The 12576-nt window shown below is 44.6% G+C and overlaps 1 protein-coding gene across 1 annotated transcript in view; it reads right to left on the bottom strand.

The window, feature by feature from the left end:
• PECAM1 (platelet and endothelial cell adhesion molecule 1) overlaps nucleotides 1-12576 on the bottom strand; it is a 435744-nt gene that overhangs the window by 192378 nt on the left and 230790 nt on the right. Inside the window, exons 13-14 of the mRNA XM_085617241.1 lie at nucleotides 6808-6876; nucleotides 3795-3851 (exon numbers count right to left, since the gene is read on the bottom strand). Of these exons, the coding sequence (XP_085473367.1) occupies nucleotides 3795-3851; nucleotides 6808-6876 (126 nt within the window). The remainder of the gene's footprint in view (nucleotides 1-3794; nucleotides 3852-6807; nucleotides 6877-12576) is intronic.

The following is a 12576-nucleotide window of genomic DNA, read 5'->3' as shown; positions in this document are numbered from 1 at the left end:
CAGATGTGTTGGTCTTTCCCAGTATTTACACAAAACAAATTGCATTTATATAGAGCTTACTCCCCCTGAGGAGGCATTGAAATGATTTAAGTACCAACATTTTTTCTTGTATAGCGCTACTCATTCCAATGCTGGGTTTCAGAGCGCTTTACATCAACACGCGCATATTACATGTACAATAAATGATATAAGTTTGTAAATGAATGAACAAGATGTGTTACATAAAACTGGGGGATTGTAAGGTGTAGAAGTCACATATCATCTTCCATTACGCTCACTGTGCTATTATCCTCGCAATGCGCTCAAAAATACACATGATAGACCTGCTAAACATATATGTGTGGGCTTTAGATCTGATGTCACTTCTTGTGATGCCAGTTCCTGTAAAGTCGTGGCTTGTGATGCCACTTTCTATGATGTCAATTCCTGTGATGCCATGTGTGATGTCATGCACCATGATGTTGTGTGAAGTGATGTCATCCGCCCTGAAGTCGCGTGCCACGATGTCGCGCGTTGTGATGTCACTTGCATACTGCCTTACTAGGTTAGTCCCCCCACTTCTTTTTTTAGGACTTGTGCCCTGTCTTTAATCCTTACTCTCGGGGAATATAGATAATAAAGTACAACCTTATATCAAAAGAATGTGACTAATAATCAGTAATCCGACTGCTAAATATTCCTAAAACTAGCTCTGAAAATATCCATAACTAAAATCTAACTGCAACACAATAAAAACAGAGACATATATAACTGCTACTGTCACGAAAACTTAAAATCACGAGTAACAACGCACCCATTAAAACTGAAATAAGCAGAAGAACAGAGGCTTGAAAGAATTACGGCCTATAATCTGCATTCCTCCTGCTTCATCAATAAACTGTCTATGGTTACCACACTGCTTTGTGCAGCAGATGGAAGAGAATTTGGATTTGTGTTACAAAGAGACCAAGTGACACTCTCAGTTAAGCGGAGTCACATATAAAAAGAATCAAGAGCAGAACATCTACTACAAAAATGTACAACTGTACTCTGTCCCAAACATAATCAACAGAAGCACACCAAAACCAAGAGGAAGACGCCATGTTTACACCTTGATTGTCAGTTTTGCTGCAGTGCTTTCATTTATACAAACGTGCTCTGTATGTTTTATGTGTTATGATAGTGTGTTTTTAGCTCTTACATTCATGTAACAAGTAGTGTTTTATGTTAAGCCTAGTAGTTCCCCATATGACTGATTACAAGGACGAATTCCCAAGAGATTCTTCTCACACTACATCATAATTCACAGACAGGTTCACCTTCGCAGGAAAGCATGTGAAAAGGTGAAAGTACAGCATCTCAGACTCTGTCAGAGAGGCTTCTGCATTGTTCAGGACACTGGCTAATAACATGCTGAGCTCTCACAGACAGAGGCTGGCCTTGAAGGCTCCAGGCTGCCTGTCCTCACTGAACAGGTATGCAGTGTGCTGCATGCCCCTCGATGCCAGACTTCTCAGTGCTAGCTTTGCTTAGCAAAGACTGTGTAGAACAGAGAACTACATAAGAATAACATGTTCCTTTTTTATACTGTTCACTTTCTGTTCATTCTTACTCGCCACTACTATCTTTCTGCATATATTCTGTACTAGCCTGGCTTTAAATGAAAGCCTGGAAAATGCTCGTTGATATTTATTTATTGTCTGTGTTCTCTTAGGAAAAAGGGTGAGGAAACCCCCCATAAATATCCGTGTCTTTGGTGGGTAGTGTGGACTCCTAAACTGGATTCTTTCCTGGTAGATTTGGAAGAGATGTCAACAAAAGGGGGCACAGGAGGGGCTTGATATAGGTCCAACGTACATGCCCTAACTTAAGCCACAAGACAGAAGGGTATGAAGTCCCTTTTAGTAGTGTGTTAGCCACTAAATGTGTACTCTAGGTGGTAAGGAGGTGGGGAATACCTCTTTTCGGAACTGGGACCCTCACACACCCAGCAAGCTAGGTGTCATGCTTCATCACCACCTGATCACATCTGTGACTTATTGAGGCGAGAAACATGTTGACCATCTGGGGGTTGAGCAAAATATTTGTCACCTTATAATAAAACAGTCGCCCCCCTCTAATCCTTTTAACCAGGGTGGGACCCTAACAGAATAACATTTATCACAAAGGGTTCCCTTACCTGTTTTACATTCACATCCTACATCTACACATTCCTAGGCCCCTCACACCCACGGCACCGATACGGCGAAGAACAAAAGATCTCCGAAAAAGAGCCCCTTTATGGGTGCCCGTCGAGCATTGCAGCGCCGGCCCGACGAGGAGCAAACCCATATGATGAAGCATGACACCTAGCTTGCTGGGTGTGTGAGGGTCCCAGTTCCGAAAGGAGGTATTCCCCACCTCCTTACCACCTAGAGTACACATTTAGTGGCTAACACACCACTAAAAGGAACTTCGTACCCTTCTGTCTTGTGGCTTAAGTTTGGGAGAGATTCATCGGACACCACCTGTCTGTTTTACTCACTCTAAATTGTACTTTGATATAAATCTACTGACTAGGGGCAAGAAAAATGCATTAGATGTGGTCGGCAATCATCTAACACATAAGAAACACACAAAACAACATTTACAATGCTCACAGGTGTTGGAGAAATGCAAAACGCAGAAGATAATTCTTTTTTCAATGTTTTGAAAATAAAAAGAGACATTCACATGGGTTATGGTAGCTGATTGCATAGTTTATGGCCTAATACGATAGGAACATAAAATGGGAGGGAGTACAGGAGGGCGTCGACTCCTCAGGAGACCTTGATTTACAGAATATAGAACACATTAGAAAGATATAAATTGGCAAAACTATGAATAGATTTGAAAATGATCCATAGATAAAGAATTTGGAAGAGGTACACAATAAGGAGTGATATGAGCAGAATTGCTAGTTGCAAAAAATGCAACTAGCAATTGGAAAGGATTCGAACTAAAGCATATTTAGCAAAACCAACATATAAAAAACAATAATCCAGATGAGATAGTACCAGGGATTGAGTAAGATAATTAGTAGCCAAGAAGGTAAGAGAAGTACAGATCTCCTCGATGCTGAACTATTGAAAACGGTCCACATGGACAGCCTAGGGAATGTGGTTTTCAAAAATTAGGGATAAGTCAAAGGTGATGCCTAAGTTATGAACAATGATGGGGGGAGTAAAAGGAAAGTAGACAGACTAGACATAAAAGGAGGGACAGAAAAAATAGATGCAGTAGGAACAGAATGTTGGTAGTAAGTTTGGTATAAGTAGTAAGATATAGGCAGAAAGTCTGGGATACAGAGCATCTGTAAATGCTGGAAAATAAAAATAAATGTGAGTGTCATCAATGTAACAATGTGTGTGAAAAATAGAAGAGGAGATGATGAATGTTAGAGGGATATTGTGTATAAAAAGAAGGGTACCAAGAACCGCCCCTGAGGCACACCATAATGCAGTGTGTGGAGGAGAACCATGCCAAGACATAAAACATCCAGTTGCTTGTAAAAAATATAGAAACTCGATCAATGGGTATTTTGTCCCATTATAAGGTAAATAAACTATCTCGACCTGAAAGATGGACAAGTGCAGTGTAAGTCAACTCATTACACAATCCCACAGTGACTGAATCTTTAAAATGTATAGTATAGCAATTAGAAATTATCAAACTATCTTTTTGAAAAATATTCTAAATAGTTTCAAAATTTTTGAAGTGTTTTTGTATTTTTAATTTACAAAATATTTGTCTTGTACATCTTTCACCTTCAATGAATTTAGTAACCTTTTACTCACCTTGCTGAGCCTGCCGGATTTCACTGTAAACCGTGTCAGTCCCCTTCATCACAGGAGCTAGAAAATTTAGGAGACCCGGATCAGTTAATTCCTCTCACCCGACCTTGAATGTTTTGAAAAAAGGATTACAAATCTTTTACATTTACCTTATTGTTTGCTTATCAAACACTTGCAAGCTTTATGGCAAGGAATTTGAGCAAGGCAGACATGATTCACAGGTGCTGATGGAAAATACAGCATGAGAAAGATTTAGGGGTATATTATCAAGGTCCGGCGTTAAAATTATCGCCGCTTTATCGGCAGAAAACTGCCGCTAAAGCGGCGATAATGGGCTTGATAATATGGCGCAGAGAATTCCAATAGAAGCCCATGTTGACACCAGAACATGGGCTTCTATTGGAATTCCATAGAGCATATTATCAAGCCCATTATCGCCGCTTTAGCCGCAGTTTTCTGCCGATAAAGCGGCGATAATTTTAACGCCGGACCTTGATAATATGCCCCTTAGAGACTAGGCAGAAGAGTAACAGACACAGAGGGCGGTTTCAGGAGACACAAATAGTTGAAGAGGAGGATATAAATGATCAGAATATCCTTCCATTTCTTTAAGAAGCTTCAGAGCATACCAGGCACGGTATAGCAAAGGATCTAAAAAGCAGATGTAGAAAACAGGAGGCTCAGAGGAAGGTGTCCCTTCCTGCACAAAACAATCCTGATTACAATGAAGGCACACTTGCACCATGGTGCTAGGAAGCCAAAAGTGCTGCATTGGTGCTAGGAAGCCAAAAGTGCTCCAGCACTAGTAAAGGACAGTGATGCGCCGTATAATGGTAAATACGGTGCATTACTGCTTACCTTTCATGCAGCAGAACAAAGTGGCCTGCTGCGTTACGCTGCGTGAAAGAAAGATAAACCTGCCCGAGCATCTGCTTTCCTGACTAGGCAGATGCATCAGGAAAAGACTCAAATTTGGATGAGCGGCTCAGGAAGACAAGAACTAAGATTCATTGGAGCCACCATATGGAATAGCCCAAGCATATACTCGTAAACTGGGACTGAAATCGAGGATAGGTGGAGGGATTCAGCCCAAGAAGGGCACACCAAGCCAGGGGAAAGACTGAGCTCAACCCTACAGGAGAGATAATATGGGAAAGGGCACAGCCAGAGGCTCATCTTAGGAACAGACAAGATGAGTATGGACACTGGTACTGGCCGGGGCTCTTCCTCTACACACCGAAAACAAGAAATTCATGTGCCATAAAGTCCAAGCACCTGCTGCACAACATCCAGGAGCACTGCAAGTTAAATCCAGGTATACTTGTGTGGATAAAGAAGCAAAGCATGCAAACCAAGCCCCATCCCACTCTACTGCACCTCTACCTGTATGAATCTAAACCCTTGGTACCACAACCTTACATAATGGACCCCTACCTCCACCCTGCACCTGGGTAATTCAAGCTCCTTAGTCAAAGATGCAGAGTAGCCAGCTTCAATGCAATGCAGAACAGGTGTAAATTATTCTCATGATTCTAACTGGTAAGAATATCTATGGCCCTATGTGGTGCCAGCCCCACCTCCTCCATCTCTGGTGGTTAAAAACTTAAGGTGAAATGTAGCACTACTCTTTCCATGAGGCCGCAGATCTCTGCTGTGGTGGGTCAATGCTTTACATTGCTCTGGACTCTCAAGATATTCCTCCCCCTCCTGCCTCCCAAGGTGAGAAGAGTGGTGATCCATGCTTTGATCACCTCCTGTTTGGATTCCGCGAACACTCTTTATCGAGCAGCTGAAGCTTTGGTGAATCATCTGCAGATAGTTCAAAATGCTGCTGTGAAGCTTCTTCTGCATCTACCTATGCATTCCTCGTCTTCATCGGCACTGAAAGCTCTACATTGGCTGCCCGTCAAGAAACAGATCTTATTCAAAGCCTTAGCTTTGGTCCACAGGGCCATGTATCTCCCTAGCCCTGGCTACTTGGTGAAGAGGTTCATCCAATATCTTCCTTCCAGAGTGCTGCACTCTGCTTCTGCCTCTGCCTCACTCCTCTCAATTCTGCCCTTTAGGCTTGTCCGAAGGGGAGGTAAATCTCTCTCATTCATTCACTAACACATAGCTCTATGCACAACTCTGCATGTTCAGATACTTAATGGGTTCTAAAAAGCGCATGGTAGCTTCACACAGCTTGCTCACTACCTCAAGAGCATACACTGGCTTGAAATGTGGACCCTCATCTGACTTTGACACTGCTTCTCTACAACACATTTCTCCTTCCCTCTCACACTGCTCACACGCACTACCGACCCCACACTACTCCTATTCATATTCTGCCATTGCCCCATACACTGCCCTCGCCAGCTACATGCTACATCCATGCAATCGCCCATCCATACAGCTACCTTCAACGTCTAAAAGAACCAGACAAATTGGCTTTGTCAATGATTCGAGCAGAAGGCATGGGTTTTCCTATGCACCCTCTAACACGGCCCAGTAGTGTCATTTGTTTGTTCTGAAACATCGTCTGTAATGTTTTCTTTCTAGCGCAGGCAGCAGTTATCTTCAAGCTCACGTCCTGGCCCTTCACTGGGAAACCACCCAAAAGTGGTTTCCTGCCAGTGATACCGCTCTCAAGTACATGAGCTGGAAAGGAAAGTGTGTTCGGGATACTCTCTCTGCTACCTCACCACATACTATCGGAGAGAGAACTCCAAAAAGGAGTTTTACGGAATACCACCATCAAATCTTTCTCTTCCCGATCTTCTCGTCCTCGTACCCTTCTTGACTACAGACTGAGCTACAGCAGCCAGACCGTCCCTAATTCTCTTCAAGTTATGGCAAACCCCGCTTCACCCTTCGAATTTAGTCAAAGTCTCCTAGGCAATTTGGATCCACTTTTCTAAAGGCAGATTTTTTAGCCAACTGTTTTGGCTTCCCAGCTAGGCTTGAGTTATATAACTATGCATACATTTGAAATGAAGAAACCGCCTTTGTACCAGTGTAAAAGGCTTTCGCTTACCTTTGTGGGAGTCAGGTGTGTCTTGCATCACTTCAACGTATTCCACATCATTGCTTGTTTCATCGGGTACTACAAAAGAATGGTACTGCTGTTACTTAGAAAGGGTGAGTGTGTGCATGGTGGTCTAGGGCAAACAAGGAAGGGGTCTGGTGTTTCCTTGTGCTAGGGGTTTACATTTCCTGGATACCTCATCAGCAACTGATTTATGTGAGGTGGGACAGATATGACGAAAAGACACTTTCTAGTTTCACAGCATACATTGAGTATTTTCCATTTAGCGACGGCCTGCACTTGACTCAAGCTGGCAAACAAGGGAGCTTAAAAATGTAATAACACTTTGAGAAACAAATATTCGATGTCACATTAGCTTAGGTGACAGAGGTTCAACCTTTATCAATTCTATGGTGTTGTATATAGATGCTGCCTATAGGTGGCACTGCCTACTGCAAGGCCAGTGAGGCCATTGTGAGGGCATCTAAACCCTAATGTGCTCTGTTCCGAATTACGCAGGAACTATTTTATCTGAAAGACTAAGACCAAAGTGAAACAAATTCTGTGTCAGGATCGGAGGCAAGGATTACGCTTTATTTCCTTCGCTTTCATAACATACAAAAACTACCATTCCCATGAACATCTGGGAATGAAACAAAAGTTAAGCAACCAAAAGGCAATAGAGTCCATGCAGCAACAATTCAGGAACCAACTGCCTCTAATATAGTCCTTCGCTTATGTCCCCACATCCTCTTAATTCGCTGCTCGCAGCCGAGATAAATTCATACCTCCCTTTTCTCTTTGTTAAATGTGATATTGTCATTATTCCTGTATTATGTGTGCTAATTTGATTAATATTGCTTATATTATTGTGACAATCGGGCTGCGGGAACGCTCTTGTGCTGCTTCGCAACCAGCGGCTTGGTGTGGCTCAGTCCAGGGTGCGGTCCGGTCCCCCGTCCATTAGGTGGCGCTGACCGCGTTTTGGGCTGTGACACGCAACTTTCACTTCCCTACATAGCGGGATTGGAGTCGCACGTCGCTAGCCTCGGGAGCCAAATTGCCTTGAGAGAGATACCCCGGTCAGGGTCTGTAGCCCTTAATTCTGCCCTTATATGTTGATTCTGATGCCCTGCTAGTCAGGGTCTGTATTGTGCGCTATACTTGTGACGCCCTGGCAGTCTGTTTTGCTAAAGGCTTCGCAGAGGGTATATGTTTTGAGATGACACCCAAAAAAGGGTCAGCATTGTTTAGTTATACTGCACAGGCGAACAGTATACACTGCTGTGACACCTGAAAGGGTCAGCATTGTTTATTCACGCCGCACACACTGGGTTGGGGACAAACTCTCAGGCCCGAGATTCTCCTTGGTAAACTGGCACCGGGAGAGGGGTGGGTGGGTCCGGGGTGGGTGGGTCCCCGGGCTTGGACCCATCGCAATGATGCTCTGCTCATCTACATGATTTGGCTGTCAACCCAGCTCCGAATTCACAGCGCTCTGCCTGCACATTCCTGATGACCTTCAATGATTAGCGCTTAACCTCGGATACAAACAGCACACTCCAGCCCCTACTCTTGCAGGCAGTGCCTGTGCATATTACCTATTTTGCATTGGTGTAGCGCCTACTATATTGCTTTTGGCCTTCGTTTTCTTTCCCTACTGGGCCCATTACAATGGAGGTCACAGAGGACATCCAGAGGGAGGGGGACCCTCTAGGATTCCTTCCATGGGATGACGATTTTTATGAGGCTGTGGACGCCTTTGATCTATAGGGCGTTGGCAGAAGCTATGGGGCCCTTGGAGCTCTGCCTCCCCCAGTAAATTGCATGCAAATATGCAATGGTTAACAAACCCAGTATGGTTTCCTCAGAACCCACAGGCCTCTTGGAACCAACCCAGCCACTGGGATCTTGAGTAACCCTGGGCGTAGCTGGACCACACGGAGGTCCACGGAGTTGGGAACAAACTCCGTGGAACTCCGCTCCGCCACCGCCTCCACCCCCCCCCCCTATTAACAATTAATTAGACATTAAATAAAAACTAAAACAAAAAACACTTACCTCTCCTGCGGCGTCCCCGATCTGCCCTCCTCCTCTTCCTCTCTGTCTCTGCGTAATCCTTGTGAAAACTGCGCATGAAATGCGCATGTGCAGTTTTCACAAGGATCACTCAGACGGCGAGGAAGAGGAGGAGGGCAGTCCGGGGATGCCGCAGGACAAGTAAGTGTTTTTTGTTCTAGTTTTCATTAATGTCTAATTAATTTTAATAGGAGGCTGGAGGCGGGGGCTGGCCAACTCCGCTCAGCTGCGGAGTGTGCGGAGATTTGCCTACTCCGCATTATCCATGGAACGTGCAGTAGGCAAATTTCCGCACACTCCGCAGGCGGAGCAGAGTTCTCTGCCTGTGCCTAATCTTGAGTAGTTTCGGTGAAACATCGCCAGGAAGAAAGGGTTGATCATGATGACGCCTTTGAACGTATTAAGCATGCCTTTCAGGACCAAGTACTCCTCTCCCTCCTATCCTGGGATCCGACTGGTTTGGTCTCTAATCCTCCACAACCAGTGTCCCCTGACCCAGATGACGCCTCCCACAATGACACAGATGATGATGATGCCTGTCCTTCTAGGCCTTGGCCCTCCTCTCCCCCAACCCCCACTGAACCCTCAAGACCGGACGCGGGGTCCAAAATGTTGGACCCCGATGATATTATCCACCCTTGGTCCGCAGAGTGGGCTCCGTCTGAGAAGGTAGGGAATTATGCGGTGGGTCTTGTTCACAAGCCGCAAGAAAAAGAGGCCCATAGCCTTCTTTGGGCGGAATGCCCGCACCCTACCCTGTACGGGAAGGTGGCTGTAATACCCGAATTAGCCCTAGATGACCAAGTTTATGAAAGATCCAAAAAAGGGTATAGATACGTCCAGGAGGGCATGTCAAAAAAGGTATTGGATGCCATTGGCCCATTGACAAAGATATTAGACATGGCTGAGGATGCCCAGTGTTCAGGCTCCCTAATTTCAACAGAGGTGATCTCTGGATGGGCGCAGCGCACTATACATTTTCTAGGTAACGCAAATTGTGCATTGTCCATTGAGCATCAACGCTCCTTCTTAATAAAGGTGGACCCGAAGCTTGGGGACCTAGCAGTCTCGGGGGCAGGAGCGATAGCTCAGGGGGAACTCTTTAATAAAGAATTGGGCAAGTTTTTCAACACACTTATGTGTTTGGACGAGGCCCAATCGTCCGTTAAAAGAGTGTTCCACCCCTGGGGTTTCCATGGGGCTGGTAGAAGCAGGGGCCACTCATCCTCGAGGGCAAGGTTCCAGGCGAGGCTTCTATCAGGATAAATCCCGCTTTGCCAATATCTACCCAACCAGAGAACATTGTTTCCATGACAGAAGCATCAAGGGATTCAATGCTGCTTCCATTTCCAGTGAAGGGGTTCTCCCTTCTTCCCTTCTAAGGGTAGAGGGCCATCTGATGAATTTTCCCACATCTGGAGCTCCATCACAACAGAGGCTTGGGTTTGGCAAACAAGTCATGGTTTTCAGATCGAGTTCTATGGTTCCCCTCAGCAGGACTCCCATCCAAGACCCATTCTGTTCTCCACACAAGATGCCACGGTGGTAGATGCAGAGGTCACCTCTCTCCTGGATAGGGGAGCTATTTGTCCCTCAGTTTCTTATCCCCACAGTTTCATCAGCAACCTTTTTCTGGTCGACAAAGCCGCCAGGGACAGCGCCCAGTCATCAATCTACGCAAATTCGTTGAGTGGCAGGTTTACCGTCATTTCAAAATAGAGGGCACCCACCTCCTTCCAGATGTCCTGAGTCCGTTAGACTGAATGGCCTGTCTGGACTTAAAACATGCATACTTGTCAATTCCAATATTTCCACCCAGCAGGTGGTTTCTCCATCTCATCTGGCACCAGCAAACGTACGGGTTTTCCACTCTGCCCTTCAGTCTCTCCTTCGCCCCCTGGTGCTTCACGAGAGTCCTCCAACCGGGCACGGAGTACCTACGGGCACAGGGGGGTGTGCTTTATCGTCTATTTAGACAACATGCTCCTTTTGACTTAGTGTCCATGGCAGCTGTCGATCCAGCTACAGATGGCAGTCACCCTTCTACAGAGCCTTGGTTTTGTCATAAACGAGAAGAAGTCTCTGTTGGTTCCCTCTCAGAAGAGAACTTTTCTGGGTTTTATGACAGATTCGACCAAAGCCACATTGAGTCTTCCATATTGGAAGGTGACGAAGATCCATCACAAGTTAAGGAGGACGCAGTCCAGGATTATGCTCGGTCCTGGCATAGAATGAAACATTTCCTAGCTATTGTAACAAAAAGTTTCAATTCTATTAAGGACACGGAGGCGAGGATTATACCGCCCAGTGGATTATGATACGGTTGACCCTCCCGGTGACTAGTAAGTATAGAGTTATGCGCACCCAGATGTATTTTACATGACTGCCAGTGTGATTTGATGGTTGCTTCATGATTTGTTCCTTATCATGCAAGCTTTATTTTGGCTGAGGCCTCTGGTTAACTGCTCTCTTTTTCCTAGGGACGTAGTCGGGGAAACAAGCTGTATCATCCCAGAGTATTGGCATGACTCGCGCGACGAAAAAGGATGTGGGGACACAAGTGAAGGACTATATTAGAGACTCTTGGTTTCTGATCGGTCGCTGCATGGACTCCTATTGCCTATTGGTTGCTGAACTTTTGTTTCAATCCCAGAGGTTCATGGGAATGGTAGTTTTTGGATGTTGTGAAATGACTGCTGTTGATAAAAAGCAAAGGAGGTAAAGCATAATCCTCGCCTCCGTGTCCTTAACAGGACTGAAACTTTCCATAACCATAACTAGGAAGTTTTTCATTCACCACTAAAATTCACGGCATCTCCAAGTGGATATTTATGCCATATGTCTTCTCACTCTTTCCAGAGTACTCTAAAGCTAACACAAGCATATTGATTTTTCATCAATTCATTCTGTTTGACACCTTTTTTGGCTATTACACCACTCAGCTACTCTTAACCGTATTAGTGTAACTGTAACTTGCTTCACCGATGTTTTTTTGCTCAGGCTTACATGGCCCATCGGAAGTGCATGTTTCTGGCATTGCAGCACTTTGAGCTGTGGCTGAGGTGTGAAAACAATGAAGTACCTTGCTCATCCAAAAACTGTTTACATTTTTGGTACTAGCATAGGTCATTGTCCTCTTCTCAAGATGTCTACTGTGCACCTGCTTGCATTCTGTGTGAGAAATGAGCTATGTAGCTACTAACTGAAATTTGTGTACGTTGAGTTAAAATGTCACTCTTGCAATTGGTGACTGGCAACTTTTTTGGCTATTCCACCACTCAGCTATACTTACTCGCATTAGTGAAACTGTAACTAGCTTCCCCCATATTTTCTTGCTCAGTCTAATATTGACCACAGGAAGTGCATGTTTCTGACACTGACGTGTTTTGTATATTAAATGTTTTACATGAACACAATGTTAATGCATAGACCTGCTAATGTCATTTGTAGAGACATTTCTGTCAATTCACATTTAGACTGACTATAGCTAATGTAGGCCTGTATTTTAAAATGGCTACCGCTGTTTGCCATCTTGCTTTGTAACACATGACCATTTTATTTCTAGGTGAAGCTGGAGTTCTAATTATGAAATGCAATGTTCTTTTACCTTTTTTTTCTTTGTGAAGCTATGTTTTCTATTCTTTGTGTTAATCATGGAGTGTTTTAAAGAGTAGGGTATTCACAAAGACACCTTCAGAG

This window comes from Triturus cristatus, chromosome 7 (genome assembly GCF_964204655.1).
Source record: "Triturus cristatus chromosome 7, aTriCri1.1, whole genome shotgun sequence".
Lineage (NCBI taxonomy): Eukaryota > Metazoa > Chordata > Amphibia > Caudata > Salamandridae > Triturus > Triturus cristatus.
Note: the sequence above shows the minus strand (reverse complement) of the source record. Positions and strands in the feature narration are given on the sequence as shown.